This window comes from Acanthopagrus latus, chromosome 2 (genome assembly GCF_904848185.1).
Source record: "Acanthopagrus latus isolate v.2019 chromosome 2, fAcaLat1.1, whole genome shotgun sequence".
NCBI classification, from domain to species: Eukaryota; Metazoa; Chordata; class Actinopteri; order Spariformes; family Sparidae; genus Acanthopagrus; species Acanthopagrus latus.
The window spans coordinates 27,721,905-27,744,553 of record NC_051040.1 but is presented as its reverse complement, the minus strand read 5'-3'; the positions used below and the strand labels follow the sequence as shown (position 1 = coordinate 27,744,553).

The 22,649-nt window shown below is 41.6% G+C and overlaps 1 protein-coding gene across 1 annotated transcript; it reads right to left on the bottom strand.

Annotated features, from left to right (window-relative positions):
- Positions 1 to 770: 770 nt before the first annotated feature.
- On the bottom strand, positions 771 to 13,490 carry LOC119030381 (POU domain class 2-associating factor 1). Its single transcript, XM_037117912.1, has 5 exons — positions 13,255 to 13,490; positions 7,165 to 7,292; positions 3,448 to 3,487; positions 3,063 to 3,355; positions 771 to 2,863 (listed from the first exon to the last, which is right to left on the bottom strand). The coding sequence occupies exons 1-5, from the start codon at positions 13,268 to 13,270 to the stop codon at positions 2,429 to 2,431; spliced, it is 912 nt and encodes a 303-aa protein (XP_036973807.1). The 5' UTR covers positions 13,271 to 13,490; the 3' UTR covers positions 771 to 2,428.
- Between the last annotated feature and the right edge of the window lie 9,159 nt (positions 13,491 to 22,649).

Here is a 22,649-nt window from a genome sequence, read left to right as displayed (position 1 = left end):
CTTCCACAAAAACACTGTGTTGTATATTTTCATACTGACAAATGGTGCCTAACTTACTTCTGAATTTGTTTGCTTTTGGTCAACAAATCATCAGTTTTCGATAAAAGAAAAACAGCAGTGCAGGACACATGATTATCCTCTAGGCTTTTAGAGTGGGAGTTTTTAGACTTTGGGGATACTCCATCTATGTCAAACTGGAACAGCTGTCTTTAAACAAAGGAGGCGTCCTACGACATCACTTATCACCCACCTACAGTGCTACTGAGTTCCCTCCCCAGATAGCTTAACAACCACCCACACCTGGGCTCACCTAGCCCCTGCAACCCACATCAAGTGGCCCCCTCGACTCTGAAACTCAGAGCTCACACGTGTCCTTAACGACTTTGTAAGGACACTCCCACACATAGTTTAAAAGCCTGCAACTCCATTCCAGTTAGTTAGAACTGAAGACGCCTCTTGGATGAGAGACAAAACGTTTCTAAGAACCTGAAATGCGTCCAGTTGTCTACGGTACAGTATTTAGAATTAACATGAGCTGGATGAATGAGAAGCTTCATCAACATCCTGTAGGCTTTTGTTAACTGACAGTGTTATTGACAGGGTGTCTAAGAAAGGTAAACACCCGAAGGCTACGAGGAGAGGGACAGCACTTTATGGTAACTGTGTCACACACAACAACAACAACGACAGCATCTTTTTCCTGGTGTTGAATGACAGTTTTTGCTGCAAAAAGGATGAATTCAAATCAAATATGGGTCAAGAAAATCATCAGTAGTTTACAAATTTAATAACAGTCTTAAAACATCCAAAAGACCTGTTAGTTAGAGCAGCAGGACTGTATTACATACATTAGCATGAAATAATACTAAAACTACATTCTGCAAAAATTAAAACAGGGGCTGCTTTTCCCTTCGCTACATCCCATGTATGTTTTTTTTTTTTTAAAAATCAATAAGAAAAAGTATTCTGGCTGTCATTGCAGGAAAAGTGTAAAAAGAAAAGTGTAACTACAAGTTAATTCTGGCTTGTGACAACTTTGGTCTCATTTTACCAGATTTGGCCATCACTTCTTCAATGTACTGACTAATTAAACTGTCAAGATCCATAAACACGGCAGCATTTAGCCTCATGTATTAAGCATTAGGTGTATAAACGAATTTGAGTGTTTATTAATGTATTTTATAACAACTGACTCCTCAACAAGTGACAGCTGATGTACAGATAATTACACAATATAGTACAATACAGGTGCAATAATATCAACTATGCCTTCATAGAAATGATTATAATTGTTGATTGTACATTGATACACAGTCAAAATTATCCTTACATCATTTTACTTTTTTTTTTTCTGGACAGATTTCTGTGATAGGGTCCCTACACAAGATCAGGTCTTAAAAGTGGGGTTGATAAGATAATAACCAGCAACAGGAAGCTCAGTTTTGTTGTATCCAATTAAAAATAATCCCTCTATCCTGGATTCCCTTCAGAGCCACTGCTCTAAAACACATGAGCACGCTCTAACTACACCAACACTACATGCCCAGTGGCTCCTGCTGGTCAATACAGAGGTGTGTGTGAGCAGTTAGTTTGCAACTTTCAACGAGCCCTTTTAGCTTTTTTGGTGTAATAAATAAACAACTCTGTTTAATGCCACAAAAAAGCTCAGGGGTTGTGTGCTTCGTGCTAACTGCTGAACAACGGGCTCAGAGGCTGTGTACTGTGAGCACAGAGCATTGTTGCCATCCGTAACTGTGTCCAACTCCCTCATGTAAGAAAACACACACTAACACTAACATTATCATGATGAATGTCAACAACAAACATGTCTGCTGTTGGCATCGGGAAATATGCCTGCACTTTCCCTTTCATTCTTTTGCAACTAGCCATCTTAGATTTAGCAATTTATCCACGCAGAGCCAGCGGGCAGAGTGTTTGCAGGTAGGCAGGTACTAGGTTGACAAGCACATTTCATCCAATCTAAATGAAATGACTCAATGGCCTTATTAGAGGTCTGTGACAGCCACAGCCACACAATCTGTCTAACTGATTGCTATCAGTATGTTAAAAGATTTTCCAACCCTAAATCCAAGCTTTAAAATTCAGTTTTCCTTGTGCATGTCCTGATCAGTGTAATAAGTGTTGCAAAGTCATTGTCAAAGAGACGACCGGAGGGCCCTTGAGGCCCCTGACTGCATGCGATTTACAGGAAGTTGTCCACTTTACCTGGTTAGTATCCCTGCTTTAATCGCAGCGATTACTTTGGTGAGTTCAGCGCTATCGCAATCTATAGAAATTATGGCCACAGCTGCAAAATAAAGACCTAAGTTGAGATGAACTCAAATTATCTCTGAAAAACAAACGTACTTCTCGTTGCAGAGAGAACACACACGTGCACACACACACACACATACACACACACATATTTTCAGACATTTGAAATGAAGAGTGAGCTGCTGTATGAGTCTTTGTCCTGCTCGCTGCCATCATCCTTTTGAGCCTCCAGAAGTTTATCAAGGAGGCTCGGCGATTCCGCCTCGACCCCTGGATCTTCATCCAGTGACTGGCCTTGTGGTCCAGGTTCCAGCTGGTGGTCTGAGCGCTGCGGGAGGTCCAGTATCGGTGGCTGAGAATCTACTCCCTGGGCCTCCAGCTGAGGAATCATGGTGGTCAAAGACATGGACAGTGGCATATGGACCAGAGGCGAACCAGGCAGGGCTGCAGAGCCGGGGGCAAACTGGACCCCTGGGCTGGGCATGGTCGATATGGTGGTGAGGGGTTGGGCCCAGGGGAGGTAGGTCAGCCCTGAGTCTGGGAGCTCCATCTGAGGGATGGAGGCTGGTGTGGGGCCCATAGGTATGGTCTGAAACAACAACAAAGGACCCTTGTTGACATGGTTTCTGCCCACACAATGCAAATAAAACACTTATCGGGAGTCATCAGGAGAAATTATGGCTGATGCGGTGAGGAAAATGGAGCTTTTCTCTAAAATGATTTTCCCAGGATGTGCACTGTCACCAAGACCTTTGAGAAAAGGCCTTGCCTGGCAAAAGTCTACTCACCCCAAAGTTGGTGAGCAGCGGTGCGTGCGTGTAAGTCAGCATGGTGTAGCTGGGACACAGAGTCTGCATGTACACATCAGCAGTGAGGGTGGGGGTGGCTGAGTAGGCCAGAGTCTGAGCCGGACGGTCCTGCTGGATGTAGTCGCATGAAGACCAGGGCGTCACAGCATGCTGAAGGCCAGCGCCGGTTGCAGGGGCTGCAGCTTTCCATCCCGCACACTGCAGCCCCCCATCGCTGACTGCAGTCGACGACTCGGGTGGGGAGCCACCGGCAACGTCAGAGCCGAAGATGCCTGAATTCCAAAGAGCCGGGAAGAGATACTTACATGAATCAATCTGAGGAAACGCGTCTGGTAACAGTCAAATGTCAGGAATGAACATGTACCTTGTGTATATGATGACTGGTTGTTATGTGCGACCACATCCTAAAACAAAACACAGAACAACAATCAAAAAAGTGAGTTGAGCATGTCAATAATTTGCAATGGAACCATATGCTGCTCGCTCCTCAAACTGTACTGTTGATATATAAATATGTGGTATTTACACTTGTACTGATCAAGTCCAGGTGTGAGCAGCAGCTGAGTGTGTGTGTGTGTGTGTGTGTGTGTGTGTGTGTGTGTGTGTGTGTGTGTGTGTGTGTGTGTGTGTGTGTGTGTGTGTGTGTGTATTAGTAAGTGTTTTAACATACAGGTATGGTCTTGAACAGGTCTTATGCCCATTCAGCTTTTACAAGTTGATTCATTTGTGACTTAAGCAGGATTCTGTAAGGTTTTTCAAATCTGAAAAACAGGATTATGCTAAATACAAATACAACACAACTTGATCCGTTTTCAAGAGTCAGTTAAGGTTTGTAATTCTGTCGTCTTTGTCTTGGGGTAGAGCTGGCTTAAATGGCCTGGCTTGTGAATGTATTGCCACTGCGATTTCAGTGGAAATGGATCTTCTTAAATACACATCTGTGATCCACGGTAATTGGTGTTGGATCAGCACATACACGTCTCCCACAAACCAAAATTCACAGAAACCTCCAAGCTGCAAGTTAATAATTGATCAGATTGCGTAAGTAGATATCATATTCCCAGATGGCACAACGGCCACTCTTGTCCTCCAGCAGCAGGAGTTGTTCAAAGACAAAGGGTGAAGTCCGGCTGCACCCACGGAAGTAGATAAGAACGACTATTACTACACTTAAAGAAAACAATGTATAAAAGTCATATCAAGTTCAAGATTAAATCGATCGAGTCCATCTTAATACATGCTCATTTAGTTGTTTCTTCAGTGCTTCCTGTGGGGTGGAATCCATTCTTAAAACAGAACTTTTCACCTAAGAAATAAAGTTTTGTAGCTCATAAATCTTTCTGGAGCTTCACAGCAAAACAGCACTGCAGCTGCACAGCTGCTAGCACAATATTTCTATCTCAAATGTAGTGGAGTAGAGACAGAAAGCAGCATAAAATGGACATATTCAAGTAAAGTATATGTTTCACCACTGGTCAATGCACTGGACCACATGTTTCTACAAGTGTATGCATGTGCAAAGACGCGTGTTTGCTCTGTCACTCCTATAAGGGTGAGTGTGTAATGAACTGTGATGCAGCACACTACAGTAATGAGAAGAGAGTAAGAGGGAATGAGAGAGGCAGCAGGGACATTACTGACAACTGGCGTCAGTGTTGCTTGACATGAGCAGCAGTGAAAAGACTGCATCCTGCTGCCTGCACTCAGCCAGCAGGGCTTGTGCTGTCAGACACCTGAGGCGCTGAGGAGCTGGTTAGTGTTCCAGCTTTGGCAACGGGTGGAGAGTCGCTGCGCTCCATCATTACACCGAGACACCATCTCAGCCAAGAGCTGGGGGTGTCAGGACTTTTGTAGGTGTGGAGAGTGAAAGAACTCTGGACCAGTAATGGCTGCAGCTGCACACACGTTCAGAGGCTGTACCCTGCTGCACCCCGCCGGAGGCTGGGGCTGGCTCCAGCTCTGATAACATCAATAAACAGCATACCAGTTGTTGATGAGTCCTGGGTGTGTTATTTATGAGTGCACTTCCTCATGGTCCTGTGTCAAATACAAATATCTCAAACCAAAGCTCTCTGTTTGAACAGTGATCCTGCTGCCTTCACATCAGGCTCAGCAGATCAGCAAACTAAAGCCCGCCCTCTGATTTTAAGAGGGAAACTGTCGGACAGTAAAGGGACAGTTCACCCCAAACAGCGGTATGGCAGTTCTGTTGTCACACAATTTCTGTGTTGTCGCTCAATGTGAAAACCCCAAATAAACAGCTTTTCATCCTCAGATTATATAAGTCAACTGTGAAAGCAGCTTATTACAACTCATATTCATGCTTCTTTTTAGACGGCGACCTCTAGTCAGTTGTATGTAATTAAGTTGTATAGAGAGCAACAAGTCAGCACAAGGAGGAGATGTTTGATGCAAACAAACATAGAACTTTTAACAAGGAGGCCACTGTCCAGTGTGAAAGCGAGAGTCACTTGTGTTCTTTAAACTTACATTGTGAATATGTAACATAGTTATCTAACCCAATTCATTAGATTTTCCTAAACCTGATCTCCATTCGAGAAGCTTCCAGAAGCTGCTGGGGACGTCAAAGACAAGAAGCTCATTTTCTAAAGAAGGACTTGTAATTCCTTTGATTGTCTTTGGCACACTCCCAGCCCTAAATATCTTGTCAGTTATCGCTGACTAAGTGTGCTGATATTTAGCGTGATATGAGGCAGCATTTCTTTTCTGTGAAACTAATGTACTGTGTGTGTGCGTGTGTGTGTGTGTGTGTGTGTGTGTGTGTATGTACATATATATATATATATATATATATATATACATATTATGTCTGCAAGATATCTGCTAGATGCCACTACATTCCTAGGTGAAAAGTACACAAGATAGGTGAAATCGGCTCTAAGAAAATGAAGTATGCTGAGGTCAAAGACGCCACAAATGATATATCCAAAATGAGTTTTAGAAGATTTTTTTGTAGAAACATGTGCGTCTTTTAATGGCATTGTGCAACCTAATAACAAGTACACTCAGTACCACATGATGCTTCATGTTTTTCTCTCTTATCAAAAGATGTGTGTGTGTGTGTGTGTGATAAATAGCAAGAGGGAGGGCTCTTTGGCAAGGCTGCAGCTTATTTTGCATAGGGCTCTGTGCCCAGCCCTGGAGCCATGCAGGGAATGGCTGTAACTGTCATGGAAAAACACCTGGATTATATAAGGACAAAATCCCCCCCCTTCGCTCTGGGATAGGCCCTGGGTCCTGACTGCTCACATCCTGATGGCTCCACAGCTTGAATACACCATCTATAATTTGTTCAATTATCAGGTTGTAAAAAAAATTGCTACCACAATAACAATGTCGAGCCGCCTCGCTTCAGCCTCTGCTCTATAGGGTTCACTTTTAGAAACAATGCAGGGCGCATCTGCAGGTTCAGCCACGTGCGTCTGTTTTGATCTGTGCCGTGTCCTAAAGCATAGAGATCACTGACACTCATTCATCAACATGGCCGTTCTGATGAGTGAAGAATTTCAGCCCTCCTGAAAAATGGTGACACGATGCTCTCACAAATGCAGCATGTTATTCAGCTGTGCATTTAAAAGAAAACTGGCTAAATTGTTCACGTGTATTCAAGGATGAAAAAAAGAACACTGCTCCTCTACTATTTTTCTTAGGTGGAGTCTACTTCATAGACAGAGTCTATGAAATAGACTCCACATTTTTACTATGTTTTCAGTAGTTTTCAAGTGCAGGTTTGAAATATTTGAGTATTCTGACGGACCATAATCCTGAACAATCATTGCACCATACTGTAACAACTAATCCTCTGCTCCTTATTTGTTTAATGACTAATGATGCTGGGATGAAGGCGTAGGGGTGAAGAATGCAGTAGCTGTGTTTGCAGGGTGTGATTTTCTTTGGAAAGGGTGGAGAGCCAAACCTGAGGGAAACCTTGCTCTGTTGTGTAAAAACTGTGTCAGAATGTAAATGTATTCCTCAGAATCATTTTAATATATGTTACTGCAAAACAATATGTTATATTGTCCAACATGCATGTTAATGTTGCATATCATGGTGTCCTCACCACAGTAGGGGGCGCTGTCTTGGCGCTGTGAAGCTCCAGACTTCTCTTCCTCCTCAGCAGCTCTTTGACTGGGTCTCTGACCCGAACACCTTGGTATGGTTTGGGTCTGGTTAGTGCTGATGGTGGCGCTAGAGAGGCCAGAAGCAGACAGAGAGAGACAGATACACGTGACTTCATTTCCCTTCAGCTGTCTCCAGTGGTCATGGATGGTGTCAGTGCCGACACAGAGAAGAGTTTGACATTGACAGGAAAAAATGAACTCACTGTGTTTATCTCTGGAATAGTATTATAAGATAGTATCAAACTGGACTAACTCATATCAGCAACCTAAATACATCCAGTGTTTTTTTCATCCAGATCTATGGATAATTGAAAATCCTACCCTATCTTACTAGTTGAATCACTAGTCTGTAGTCAAGGCTTAAGCATCCACTGTGACTTTGTTTGTGCATTTTACTGCCTTACCATGACTTTTTTTTTAAACGCATCACAAAATGTTATTAATGCCTATAGCAACTCTGCATGTGTTATACTATTTATGCATATATGTAATGCATTATGGATATGAGTGTAAATTCTAAAATGGGTCGGTAAGATTACGCCCCCTTTTACAGGTCATACAATTTCATGGTTAGTAGGTTGATATTACCAAGTTACATATTTCAGATTTCTCTGAAGTACCGGTCATCTATTGAAATTTAATGCATTAAATAATTATGATTGTGCTTTTGTCAAATAAGCAGCAAATAAATAGTTGCTTCCTCCTTTAAGACATTCATTAGTGCCATTTAGGTTTAAGTCAAACTGCTTTCTGCTCAGCCTCTGATGATCATGCCATTTTAGTTTTCAAACCGTCTCTGTCTAACTTCCCCTCAGCAGGCCTCTGAGTTAAAATGAGTTGTCGCAGCTTTGTTTCAATCAATTTTCTGCTCAGCTTCTGCAGGTCAATAAACTGAAGCACATTTTTTTTACCATTTACACTCTGTCACATCAGCAGGTTGGTCCAACTTTGGTACGATTTCCTAAATGTCCATTTGCTCGACAAATTATATATTACCAACAAATACACCTTCATAATCAGGAATCAAGTGACGTAGTTTGACAGTGAAAGAGAGACAGATTGTTGAGTTAGTGAAAATGATACCTCGGTTTATAGACTTGCAGGCGTTAAGACAGAAATGAGTCAGAAAACAGTTGGTTGTCTTGAAACAGGTATCTACTACTTGCTGAAAATAGCAAAGTATTATTATTATTAAATATTTGTGTGGTAGTTTCAAAGAACTGTAGGACAACTCATTTTCATTTGAATATATCACACTTCAGGATTAAAGGTCTCCCAATGCATCCATATTTTTACAACCAGTGACTTCCTGCAAGTCTAGGCATGAGGTGAAATCTGACCCGACAGACAGGGCCTCTGCGGAAAAACCTCAAAGAACAGTACTGTACATGTCTAACTGCAGAAAATGCCATCAGCCAGTACAGCCCGGGGCCAGAGAGTCATTGAGGGTAATGACATTTTTCCCCCACAGCAGCTCCGCAGTGTGCAGAATGACATCTGCCCATCTGCAGGTGGAGGCTGATCTATGTACACGCTATGTACAACAGCTCTCATGATTCCAAATCAACAAAAGGCTGCAGGTCTAGTTGATCAGTTTTATTTTTCAAGGGAAGTATGTGTGTCAGTTGCATGCTGTCTACTGTCTGCAGGTGCAGGATTTATCATTAGTCTTTTATGGGCAGAATGAGTCCTTAAGTAACTTCTAAAAGACTTATTAGACGCTTATGGATGTTCAAAACAAAGCACCACGGGTCAGACATCAAAACATCTGGTTAGAAGTTCTTTTGGACATCTGTTTACATGCAAAACAGGGTAAATATCTGAACGTCAAGCCATGTCTGTGGCTGTGGAAGAAGAATAAATATCTTGGTGTCTATTCAAGACCCATTTGGATTTCTAAAGACATCTAAAGTAGGTTCAACATCTGAAACAGTCTTGTTGCCGTTATTGTAAACTAAAACATGTTTCTTAACACACAGTCATGTGAAATCAATGTTAATGAAGACAAAAAATTAAATTATGGTGAAAATGGCTATCATGAAATAAAATGGCTGTTTGATATCATGATATCATTTCAAAGCTGAGGTTTGCAAAGGGCAGAGTTTTCCAAAGCAATTGGGCATATTTATTCAATTTCAGTAAAAAAAAAATCTAATTAATACAACGATTTTGAAAAAAAAAAAAAAAGGAAAAGAAAAGGTGGGACACTGTAAAACATTAATGAAATCCTTGATAAATAGCAGCTACGATGCTCAGATGAGGGCTTGACAATTGTTTCTAGTTTTCTTATCTTTTACTCTATTGACAGTGATATGATGTAGTTTCTTTCATGTGACAAATGTACTTATTATTGTAAGTCTCTTTGGACAAAAGCATCTGCTAAATGCCCTAAATGTAAATATAAATCAAATAGAAAGAGATCATTTGGCTCAATCCCTCACAAACAAGCACACTGCCTCTACTTGAATCAGTTTTATTGAATACCATGTTTCAACCTTGGAACAATAGCCCACCTGTTCCTCAATAAAGCTGATCGTAAATGAAGACAAGATGGGCCTCAGATAAGCACTGAGGACACTGAAAAACTAGGACATTATCATTAATGGAACACATTTTAACAACCAGCCTGACAGTTCACAACACAAATGGGATCCAAAATGTTTTTGTTCCTTGCCCCTGACTACTGTATGCATGTTTTCCACAATGGCTCCTATCGGGCACACAGGAAGAGGCAGGACTTCTCAATAAACTAACAAGTTAGCTATGATCAGGATTTCTAAAGCCCCAGCTGTACTACTACTTTAAGTTTCTTTTCTTTTGCATAAATTATCTTATTCCATCTTTGCTGCAACTGTGTGAAACAGCTATAGTCTTATGGGGTCTTTTCTGGTCATAAATCTATTAGTAAGTAATGGATGGTATTCAAATCAAGTGGAACATCTGTATTTTTTTTTCTTTTCTTTTCTTTTTTTATTTTTTTTTTAGATCCACCCAAATTATTACATTATTACAGTTATTATAGTATGTCCCTAGTTAAAACTGTAAGGTCAGTTCTTTGTGTGTATTTTTTGGTTAACTCTTGTTCTGAAATACTAATATTTTGCCCTTGGTCTTATTCAGAGTATCTTAATTCCAACATAAACATCTCATCTGAGTTTCTTAAAAGGATTAAAAAACTGCACACAGCTGAAGGCCTTTTACTGTATATTACTCACATAAAGTCTCATTGACAACAAGCCACTGTTGTGGGATTTGACTTTAATTGCAGAGGTTTGGGCAGTTCCTGTTAGCTGTCTGCTCCGACGCTGAAGTGAAAATTATCCTCTTGTCTAATGCCACACACATCAATCCTAAAGTGACACATTATTTAAGAGATTTAAGGGGCAGAAGTTCAGTAGTTAGACAGTTCTCTGCTTACAAGCCATGTGCACATAGCTATGAGCCCTGATGGCGCTTCAGTTTCTCTGAAGCTGAGCTGCAAAGCTGAAGAAGAATTTTATTAAAAAACATATTTTATTGTCCAAATGGCAAGTCAGACAAGGGGGGGACTGTCAATGTGCCATGGTGTTTGGTAGGATCGATGATGGGAAATCCTGTAAGATGGGCATAATGTATTTTATATAGTCTGAGATCAAGCTGTTCTCAGAGGAAAAAGTAAGAAAAAAGTAAAATAGTATAAATTGTCCTTTAAGGTCAGTTTGTTTAATTCAATTTTTTCAGCCATGAAAACAAAGAGAGTTTGATTATTTAGTTTGTTTAGGCAGAAAAAGATCCGCTGATGAAGATCTGTCTCTTCTCATTACAAGTTTTTGACCAAAACTACAGAGTGCTCCTTTAACAAAATCTGCTGGCATACCACCAGACTACGCAGCAGCTTCACTCCTCTGGCTGTGAGACTCCTCAGCTCACCCTCAACACTCCAGTTCACTCCATAAAATTGTGTTGTTTTATATTTTCATGTAGCATAAAGGAACTTTACTTTCTTTGTTTGGCATCCTGGTTTGTAATATCGGTAATGCATTAACCTCAACTTGTTATTGTCTGAAGGTGACTTAACAGTAGTCCAGATTCCTATCTGCAGCTGATTGATGTATCTCTATCGGTCAGACAGGTTAATTGGTCCTCTCCAGACAAACAAAACGCGGTGTCAATGTGCCCTGTGCAGACAAGTCCATGATGCTTAACAGAAACACAGACTGGAAACACAACTGACACTCTATTAAGCCTCCAGTTAGTCTTGCCATGACTCTTAACCTGTTCTTATTGTTCTCACAATAGTATTTGCAATAATGGCAGTACATTAACTGCACAGAATTCTTAGTGAAAGTTATAAAACAACAGGTGTCAATGCTTGCAGACCAATGAGTGTTTGAAATGAGTCTCCACTTCACTGCCATCTTACACTAGCGAGCCAGAGTCTACAAGGCTACATCCAGCAACAAGTTGGGTTGTTTCGGCTCAAGTGCATGGTAATTGTAAGTGCTATTTCGTAACATTTTCTGCATAATCTAAAATCCAATGCAAAAGCCCCACTGATCTTTTGTGGAGGGAGCCATGACTACGATAAATTCCAGCCTACAAAAATACATCATCCCTGCTGCTCTGTATGTTAGCAGCTACAGCTGGGGAGGAGGTCTGGTGAGCATCAACATTTGACTCGGTCCGCTCCCCAAAATCTACTCAAACTTTGTAAACTGTGTATTTGTACGATCACAAGATATTTCTTTTTGGAGAGTGTGCACCAACTTTTTTAATGTGATCAAGTACTGATTGTAGATGTACAGAGGGGCTGGTGTGCCGTCTTAGTCATGGCCTTAGTAACTGCAGTGTTACATGAGGTCAGGAGGAGAAGCTGTCACACAGCCAACAGTAACAAGGTTTCCAGGCAAAGGAGTGTGAGGGGTGCTTATCACAGTAAGTGATTTACAACAGTGCAGTGCTGATGTGGTGCTTTTAAATAAAATTTGTTTTATCGTTAGTTAGGTTACACAGATGGAGCCTGGGGCTGAGAAAATGTATCAAATCTAAAGAGGAAATATTGGATATAATATTTGTTTATATCTATTTTAAAGGTCTTTTATTGTGAAATAATTTGCCTGATATGCAGGAGGCCTTGTGCCAAAAACACCTAAAATAAATGGCCTAGAATTCATGTAACAGTATGGATCTTTGAACAAAAACTGAACGGGAGATGTTGTCGTCTTGTATTTCTTTCTGTTTAAACAATCACACATGAACACGCACACATGACAAACATTGTGGCACATGCACAGACTCAACCAACAAAAAAGAGGAAGCCCCACAGCTGTGCTGTAGTTTACTGCGGTGGAGGCCTGCCACCATTTTGCATATCAAGATATCGAGCCTCATAGCAACACACCACCAACTTCCAAAAGACCACCTTCCTCTTTCCAAAAGCATCTGACACAACAGCTTACTACATGCTACTCTCTTCTACTGTTCAAAGTTTTCCTAAAATCCCCAAACCTCAATTTATAAGTTAGTTTTCATCCGTCAATGTGGGTTTTACATTTTTAATAAGTCATAGTAATTATGGAATATTAATTACAGTTGGTCCAAAACAAAGAATTGGAAAATTCAGACAAGTTCAGCTAAATCAAATTGTCTCTCCCAACGACACACCAGAGTTACAATATTCAACCAGATTATTATTCTATCGAAAAATCGAAATGGCTAAAAACGAGCAATTACACAAACGTTTTTGTTTTTTTGTTTTTTTAAGTATTGCAAGGCTAAGGTAATGAATTGTATTACTGTATATTCACAAGTTATGCTCGTATTACTGTGTTTACCTCCTCTAAGCGACAAGAAAATGCAATGTGGACGGAGAGGACAATTTCAGCGCTTCAGTATTTATCTCAAACTGTCGGTTACTCTTCCAAACATATCAAGCAGATCTAAAATGACTATTCAAATCAATATAATATATACAAATAACACAGGACAATGTGCATGAAATGAGGATAGCATCATGTAATTGTGAAATAGTAATTATGCATTGTACTTACATTTCTCCCAGTGCATACTGCTTATCTGGAATATATCATGTAGTTTAACTGAAGAAAATCAAAGTGGCGGGTTGACTGACAGGCTTTATAGCAACCTGAATATGGCAAGAACCCCCCTGGGATGTCCCAGCTTCTCTCACCACAGATCTCCCTCAAGCATCTAGTCTCAGTGTTGATGCTATTCAATTTGAATCATAACAACAAGAGATAAAGCATTTTAAAAAGAGAAGCAAAAAGACCCCCATTGATTCCAGACGTACACAGAAATGATTTTGAATGGACATTAAGAATGACACGTATACATTCAAATGCATCACAGACAAATAAGGCAAATCTATTAAAACGGCACTGATGCAAATAATGTGTGTCAGACATTTCAGCCCGCCTTCTCAAACCGAAGTTCCATAGAACTTCAGTTTTTTTTTCTGTAGACTTTGTGACTAATACCAAATGTATATTGAGTGCATCCATAAATAACTGAATGCAGTCTGGTACATTCAACTGTATTTAAATCAGCAATTCCTACAAAACTATTTCAGATTCAAAGATATATATATACAAGTTGGGAACAAAACACAGAGATTAATAGTGTTCTTCTCATCTAAGAGCAAATGAGCTTAAGTACAGAGCTGGAGTCAACACATGCTTAGCCTAGCTTAGCACTGAGACTGGAAGCAGGGGAAACAGCAAGTCTGTCTTTGTCAAAAGTTAAAATTACCCATGGAAGAAAACTCCAGAAGAGGGTGTTCATTGAACATGCTAATGGTTTTTGGTGAACCATGAACTGAACATATCTGCAACAAGTGTTATTGATGCTCTCGCATCGTTTCACAACACTGATTTGACCTTTTTAGATTGAATTTTGGATTGTTTCAGAAAAAACAAACACAAGTTTATGCTGCAAAAAACATTCTGTTCAGTATGATCAAATGATCACCACTCACCATTTTTTCAAGCATTAACGCAATCACCAGAAGTAAAAAGGAAACATTTGGCTAATGCAAAACTATTTCTATAACAGGTTTAATCTTAAATGACAGAGACTTCCTGAACTCTTTCTGCATCCCACCCCGCACCCATGGCACTCCTCCACGTTAGTGCTCGGCACCGAAACCCTCCAGGGCTGTGTGCTCAGCCCCTGCTGTTCACACTGCACACCCGTGACTGCACTTCCAGACATCCAGAGAACTCTATTGTGAAGTACGATGACGACGCCGCCATCATCGGCTGCTGTGACACTCCTCAATTCATCCTCCACACTCCACCATACAAAATACTTGTCGACCTTGAAGCCTGAGTCTTTCTTTAAGTTTAAAAGTAAAAATGGGGGAGGGGCAGGGGGTAGTGTGAGCCACAGGAAAGCTGGGGTGGACCTGTCAAATCAGCCAGGTCCCGGTGTCTGTCAAGCAGTGACCCTCCCTCCTCCTCGAACCCTGTGATTTGTGAGCTGAGGCTCAAAAGAGAGAGATTAAATGAACTCCTAATATGAGTTAGAACTTGCTCTGGATGTGTGTCGTACATAATCAGCACCATTTTGAACTCAATCCTGAATTTCTATTTCCCAGAAGAGAGGAGTAAAATGAGCCGGATATGTCTGTTTGCCATGTGTGGCTGTGGCATTTTGACCTGTCAAGGCATGTGAGTTGCATAATCAGAACATCTTGATAACAGACGACAGGCTTTAATTTAGCAAGATACCTCGGTAATCACAACACAGGTGATGCTGACTCAGTGTGGAAATCGTGACTGGCGCATCTGTTTCGCGTCCTCGTGCAAAAGCTGGTTTCACTGTCAGCCATGGTTAAAGGACCTATTTTGCAAGAGCATTTTATTTTTGAGTCTCACTCCCAACTTGACTAACTGACGCTCAGGCATGGCAGCCAACTCCTCCTTTTGTCCTGTTAACTGTGAATTGAAGCATTCAACCAAAATCCCAAATCAGACAATCATAACAACTGACCGTGTTAAACATGTGAGTGAAAGAAGAGGAAGACAGGAAGACGCAGGCTTACAGTGAGGGCAAAAACAACTATAAAACAAGATAACAGTTTACAGGAATTCAAAGTCGTAATTACTGATGTACATATGAATTAGGACTCTAACATTATGTACCCCTGACACTTTTCACTGAGCCCCCAGGCCAGACAGGCTTAATCCAGCCCTGCGTGTCACAGTCGGCTTTTTAACAGTAAAAGCTTTGACTTTGAGCTGAAGGATAAAATCCCCCGAAAGGCTTCACTGTTACTACTGATTTCTGAGACAAATAGAAGGATTTAAGATCATCTGGTTGTGTTTGTTGGCCTGTTTTTTACAATTATATTTCTTAAAAATATAACAAAAGTCCTTTCAATTGAATCGATATTTTGTCTATATAAATATATTGTTTGCCTGATTTCCATACGCTGTATAAAAAGGTGTTTTAACAAGTTGCATATTTAGCAGGAAACCAGGAAGAAATCTTGCAGAGTGTGTTTCGATCGAGTATGGTTTTTGTGTTTCCGTCATCTGTTGTGGTTACCTTCCTCTTTCCGAGAACTTGAAAGGGGCTATTAAGACAACTAACGTCAGATGGTGGTAGTGGACGAACTCTTAAACTCTTAAATGAACACAGTAACGCCACAGTTCCAACATTCTTCCAAATAAAAATCCTACATTCATAATTTTACTAAAATCAGAGGTTGGTAAGTTTTCCTAGGAGCATTTTTATTACAACACACACAAAAAAAGTGGTTTGGAAGATGCTACTTTAAGATTTATCACACGTTCATCACTTGGTTTATGAATCATCATGTTAGCACTCACCAGTATATTATGGAAGATTAACAGCTGACATGTTTACCAATACCAGAGATCTTTAATCTTGACTGACATTAGGTCAAAATGTGCTTCTTATCAGGGTTGAGAACATACTTTCAGATCATCGTCATCATGCTATGTTCCGTTCAGACACACCGAGAAGAGCGATTGTTTTTCAGCTCAAACAGTGACGTGTAACGGCCTCGGGTCAGATCTCTCCTGCTGTGGTCAAAGTCAGTCAAATGAAACAGAAACAACAGTTTGATCCAACTTGTGAAACAGGTTGCAACCATGCAGAGACTTGCTTCCCTCTGCAGGATGTTTACGCTCATTTAAGAATATCAGTCAAGTTGAATATGAAATTATTGTCAGCGCACCCTGTTTCTAAAACTCAAGGCAAAGGAAAAAAATGTTTACCAGGGTCATCAAGTGGACAGCTGTAAAAAATCTGCAGACTAAATTCAATCGTGCGCTAATGCTGAGCCTGAAACTTCCTGTCGCTGCCTGGTTGGAGGGAAACACCTGCATGTGCTTCAAGCTTCACTGACCAGCAACGCACAAAAACCACCAGCAGAAACTCTGACACGTCTGCACGTTTCAGTGCCTAAATGAATGTTTCACATATATACACACCGTATGTACTGTATATATATATGTAAATTTCACTTCATCTTTCATCTGCAGATGATACGATCAACAACCCTAGCATGAACCCTGCTGACCCTGATGTCTTTCATGATGTCCTGCAACATTCCTCTCACAGCAGAGAAAGATTCCCACACTCATGGCAGCTGCAGCACATCCATCCCTGCAGTGTCACCACACTTTGGTGCGATGCAAAACGTGGCTTAATTTTGATGGCTGATGCAAAAGAGGTTTTCAAAAGAGGGGTGAGCTCGGGCTCGTGATTGTTAGTAATGAGGGTATTCGCTCGGGTACATCAAATATCTGAAGTGTAGGAGGTCAGTCACAGTGCAGAAACTGGTCTCAAAGAGTGGGCGAAAGACAGAGAGCGAAAGAGAAGGATGGAGCCATCTGTCCATGAAGGCAACTGTTATTTCTCATGTGAGTCTCATTCGTCAGTTTGGCCTGTGGGCTGGGTCTCAGCGCTGATGCTATCTGTCTCCACTGCTTTCACTGCAAGGACTCAGGCGGCTGTCACCATCTGTAGATGCTTACCCAGACGATAACGGCGGATTATCTACCTATCTGGAAGTCATGTCAGACGCCTCACATGTGAATCCCGGTCCTGATCAAAACACCAGAACAGGCTGACACACCCTCTCTAATTATATAATGACTCGTTTTTGAAAAGAGCACAATAGAGAAGACAAAAGGCCGGTCTTAAGTCTTCTAACAATAAACATGTCAAGTCAGATAGCATCTTAGTGTATGAAGAGGAGAAGCTGCCTGAGGCCCTCTGCAGACGGCAGTACAGTACACATGCATTCCTCTAGAGGTCCCTAAGGGCTAACCTGCTGGCTAACCTGAAAGCCATCATAAATTAGAGTCAGACATGGATTGAGGGGCAGGGTTGTACTTGAGACATGGCTTAATGAGACAGATAATGCAGTCTAATTTGGGGTCAAAGGTTCAATTAAAACAATCTCAGTAACTCCTGGAAAGCACAGACATGATACCTAAAGGTGGAATTAAGTCCAATGTTTCATCGCTCAGGACTTGCAGTCAGGTTAACCTTTGGCAAGACCTCGAAATATACAAGCAGTCATTGTTTTCTTTAGACCCTCTGTCACGGTAGAGGAGCTAATGTGGGCATGGAAAACTACAGTGCTGCATTCAGACCTCATAATGTTAACAACATAATAACAACAATACAGCTAAGTACGATATTGCATGATAACAATATAGCTACAAGCATCGATGTACTTGTCTAAACTCAGGGAAGGCGATGGGGAGTCATTAGCTCCATAATTTAACTGGTGGCCGAACCATGTTATGTTATGTCATGTTATGACCAAGTCAGTGAAATAACTCCAAAAGCAATCCTGTATTTAACTGGCAGGTAATGATGGTGGCAAGAATTGCTGTTATGTGTTATGTGTGTACGATTGGTCATAGTTAATACAGGCAGCAAACATCTGTACTGGCTGATGTGGAGCCACTTAGGACCGACTGATGCATGTACGTTCACTGGAATAGTCAAGGTGTGAAAATACAAAGACATGTTAGACATATTATTATCAATAATAATAATAAAATTGTGCACTCAAATGTTGTTCTTTGATCCAACACAGAGAGACACTAGTGTGAGCAGGCCAGGGTGACCAGAGTGTAATCCAACTATTCTAAAACTACAGAAAATGGCCCTAGCTGGCATGACACACGTATATGTACAGTGTAAGTGTACAGTATAACATGTTACGTGGCTGGAAATGTCATGCTCCAACTTAAATGCAAATGTATGTGAAAGACAAAAACACAAAAAATGCTGAAAATACTCAGCCTGTCATAAAAAAGGAAGCGTTTCATGAAACATGATAGGAGTATCCAGGAATCGACCTCCGATTCTTGGAATCACATAAATCACCCTAAACACAACTATGTCATTTTAATAAGGTTAACAAACAGGTAACAAAAGCACTAGTGCCTCCTCAGCAGTGGCACAGTATGTGTGAGGGAACCTGAGTCTGTTGCAGCATATGCTAGACATTTCTTTACTAACTTGACTTTGACCCTTTGGGTAGTCACAGTCAGAGTGGCTGTTTACTCCCTCACTGCATCATCCTCTGAACACCACAGGGCCACGCTGTAACACACAAGCTGCAACCAGAAGCCCAGTCAGGGCCAGAGGGAAAAAAAGCGGGTAACCTGAGTGCCCACTAGCTGAACTGTTTTCAAGAAAACTTGAAAAAAAAATTAACAACTTATAAAAAGGCAAGTGAGTAAATCAGTTTGATTTTAAAAGCTGGTAAACTGACTTTGTGCATTTAATCCCCTCCACAGTGTCAAGAGATCCTCCCACATCCGGGTCACTGTTCCTCTCTCCACTTCAGGCTGCAGCCGGACACACACTCATTTGTTCTCAACATTTTTATTGCACGCTTTTTGTTCAGCACGCTGTGAAATCATATTTACTGTTTGTCAACTGCACACAGAGTTATTTATTAATTCAATTTTTACTTTGCATCTTGCATCAACCAGCTTTCTGGCTCACAGCTGAGCCGAAGGACTCAATGAGCTGAGCGGAGTTTATCTCCGCTTGCTAAGTCGTATCTAAGGGTCGTTCTATTTACCCGAGCAACAAACAATGTTTCCATTACATGGGAACCTGATGGGATTGTAATGTTTGTTTTAGCTATTAATCAAACTCTCAGGTGTTGCCAGGGAAATATTTTCATCACAGGTAAGAGGTGAGTAAGTAAAAAAATGTCCACAAGTCTAGTTATTGTTTTTCCCTTTGGCTTGTGACTATGTTTTAAACTGGATAATACCCTTCAAGGTGTCCATAATCCTGAGTTAATGGACTTCATGGAGGCCATCCAATGGGCAGGCCTCCACATCATCCATTAATTCCTGACAATGGACGCTTCGTCGGGCATTATCCTCTGCCTAGTGATCGACACCAGTCTTCATTCTCTCTGCTCTGAATTACAGGTCAGTCTTTATGTTAGCTGATGGTTAGCGTAGCCAGAGGAGCATGGTTGTTCTGCTCAGCAGGCAGGCTGATTTTAGCGGGAGTCTGTCTACTTTTAACCCTTTTTCTCCCGCTGTGCTCCCGATTTTAAAGTTATCATCATCAAAGCGGTGTTTCTCACCCAGCCACCCAACCCAGAGGCAGAGGTGAGTGTGTGCAAATGGCCCTGTGCGTCACTCACCCCTGTGCCAAAAACAACACCCTCCGAGAAGAAGAATACGTTTCAAATTTCCCCCCACACGGTGAGAGACCTTCCTAATTCTGACATTTGTCTCATCTGCTTTTCCTCAGACTGCAGACTTAAACAGGGAGCCGCTGTGTGAAAGGTCGTTCAGAGTCGGCTCCTGTCAAATTCAAGTTCAGATCAGCTTTACTGATGTCAGTGTTCATGAAACATAACGTCAAGTGTGCATGTGTGTGTGTGTATGCGTGTGATGTTATTTCCATGTAAATTTGCCATTGAAGCACTGTGACAAGCACCAAAGACAAATAAAGGAATGTGATGGTAGATAGCAGTGGCAGTAATAGCAGATAATCCGCCAGCGGGGGTGAAAGTGCTTGTGTGTGTGTGTGTGTGTGTCTGTGTCTGTGTGTCTGCGTGTGTGTGTGTGTATGCGTGTGTGTGTGTCAGGCTCCAGCACTACTTGGTCATGACCTGTGTGAACATGCAGAGTCTTAAAGGGCCTGAAACACGCCTCAACCTGCAGAGCAAATAAATGTGCTCTGGGGGGTTGGCTTCACTTTCACCTCTTACACACTGACTCACACTCTCTCTCTCTCTCTCTCTCTCTCTCTCTCTCTCTCTCTCTCTCTCTCTCTCTCTCTGCCATGCACACACCAATCAGGCCCGTTACATGTCAGTCCTGGCTGCCCTGTTACTTGTGCAGAGGATCGAGCCTTAAGCTCAGAGGGCCTGAAACAAACAGCTATGGAGGAAAAAAGCTGCAAAGTGCTTGCACAGCTGCTCCAGATGAATGAGTGGTCAAACAGTGAGAGGGGACGAAACACTCTCCTGCAGCCAGTGTTAGGATTCTGTCGTCACGCTCCCGGCGTAAGGGTGCAAGTTCACAAGTTCACATGACTACATCAGAAGTGAACAAGGGAAAAGGCGCTCATTGCTGCAAAGAACAATACAAAACACATCTGGGAAGTCCCCTCAGTTGATTGTTCAGGTTAATATTTACCTAACGTTGTGAAATGACTTACATAGAGAGAGAAATTAAAATCACTCAGTAGCTTAGTTTTTGATCCAAGGTCCTTCAATCATTCATTGATTGTCTTGTGTTTCCTCTGACAAAAAGCAGCACATTATAACAGAATAGCACTGCATGAAATGATGAAATAACATATGATTCTGCTGCCAGCAGTTTCAGCAGCTGAAATCAAAAGCAAAAGAGTTTCCTCATCTGGAATTAATTCAATTTAGGAAAGAAAGAGGATGTTTGCTCTACTCCTTTAACTTTGTCTTATCATTTGTTTAAAACATTTAATTAAAAAAGCACTAACAAATAAAGAAACTGAAACTATTTTCTTTTTCTGTTGAGAAAAGATGCCATGACCTGGAGAGAGAGAACTCTGATGAAGTTAAACCTGATAGCAGGCAAAGTGTTCAATCGGATAAAGGACTTTATGGCACGAAGAACTATTCAGTTTGGGGCCGAAAATGAGAAAAGCTCACTCATTGTTTCGATAATGAGCAATGAAATTCAACCAGATATAGGCAGGTCACTTTTTGCAAATGATGGAGCACTGTGGAAAACAGAGGAAGAAATATATTGCAGAGAGATACCACAAGATATTAGAGGGAATCAGATAATGGTCAAATACTGGGTCAACCGCACAAGTGCTATCAGCGAAGTGCTGGGAGCAGAGACAGAGTCTATGGGGACCAATAAGATCAAGATGAGCCCATCACAGACTTGCTGGAGCTCAATAAGGCAAGAGGAGGGAGAGCTGACCTGAGAACATGAAACAACAGGGGCTGCTGATGCAGGTCCTGACAGGAAAGTTGTTGGAGTGTAAGTGAACTCCAAATTATCCGGGAGTGTGTTCAGGAAGCACTTCAAATTCTGTGTCGGTTCTTCAACGAGGGAGATCCCACGGCCCCTCCCCCCGCCCCAAGATAGTCTACTGGGCAGTTGGGTGTAAGTGGCTTCCAGCACATGCAGGTCTAAGAGGACACGAGGAAGTGGACAATTTAGCAAAACTAGCTTTGCACTGGAGGCAGCACTTAATGTACAAGTACCATGAAGGAAGTCAGAGGTAAAGGTAATAGTTTGGAGTAAAACTGAAACAAGTGGAAGGTTTCTGTACAGCTTAATCACCAGTAAGGAACACAGAATAAGGCTGGGTCGAGGTCAAGGTAAACTCTATTATCCCCAGGGTGTAATTCATCTGACGGCCAGCGGGGGAATAAAAACGATAATCGTCGCTCACAAACTGAAATTCGCTGGCAGCTGGGACAAATGAATGTTTAAATCTGTTGCTCCTTCATCGAGGCAGAGTATATCCGCAACCAGCTGGAGCCCACTGACTGCAGTTGGTAAGCATAGACTGGTTAAACAGGATCAATCAGTAGGATTTCATCTCTGGTCCTCACTCTGGAGCAGCAGGTGGCTGCAATGTATGCTGGTTGTCAACAACCATGGAGGAAAAAAACAGAAGAAGAAGACGTACTGTGATTTGGGAGATACTTGGTTTTGCCTCAGGGCAAGCCCCCAGTCCAATAACATTTTTTCCCCATAAGTTTACATTGTGAAAGAAGTGTTTGTAAAATGGTGGATATATTTTTGAGCCACACAACCCCAGCAAAATGACTCATTTGCTGCTGTAGGTATCAGAGCAGGAGGGTTCTGCTCTCTGCTTACTCCCCGAGCAGACGGGACTGCCTCTCTATTGAGTGTTCCGTCCTGATTGGATAGAGTGCGCGTGGATTACCATATAC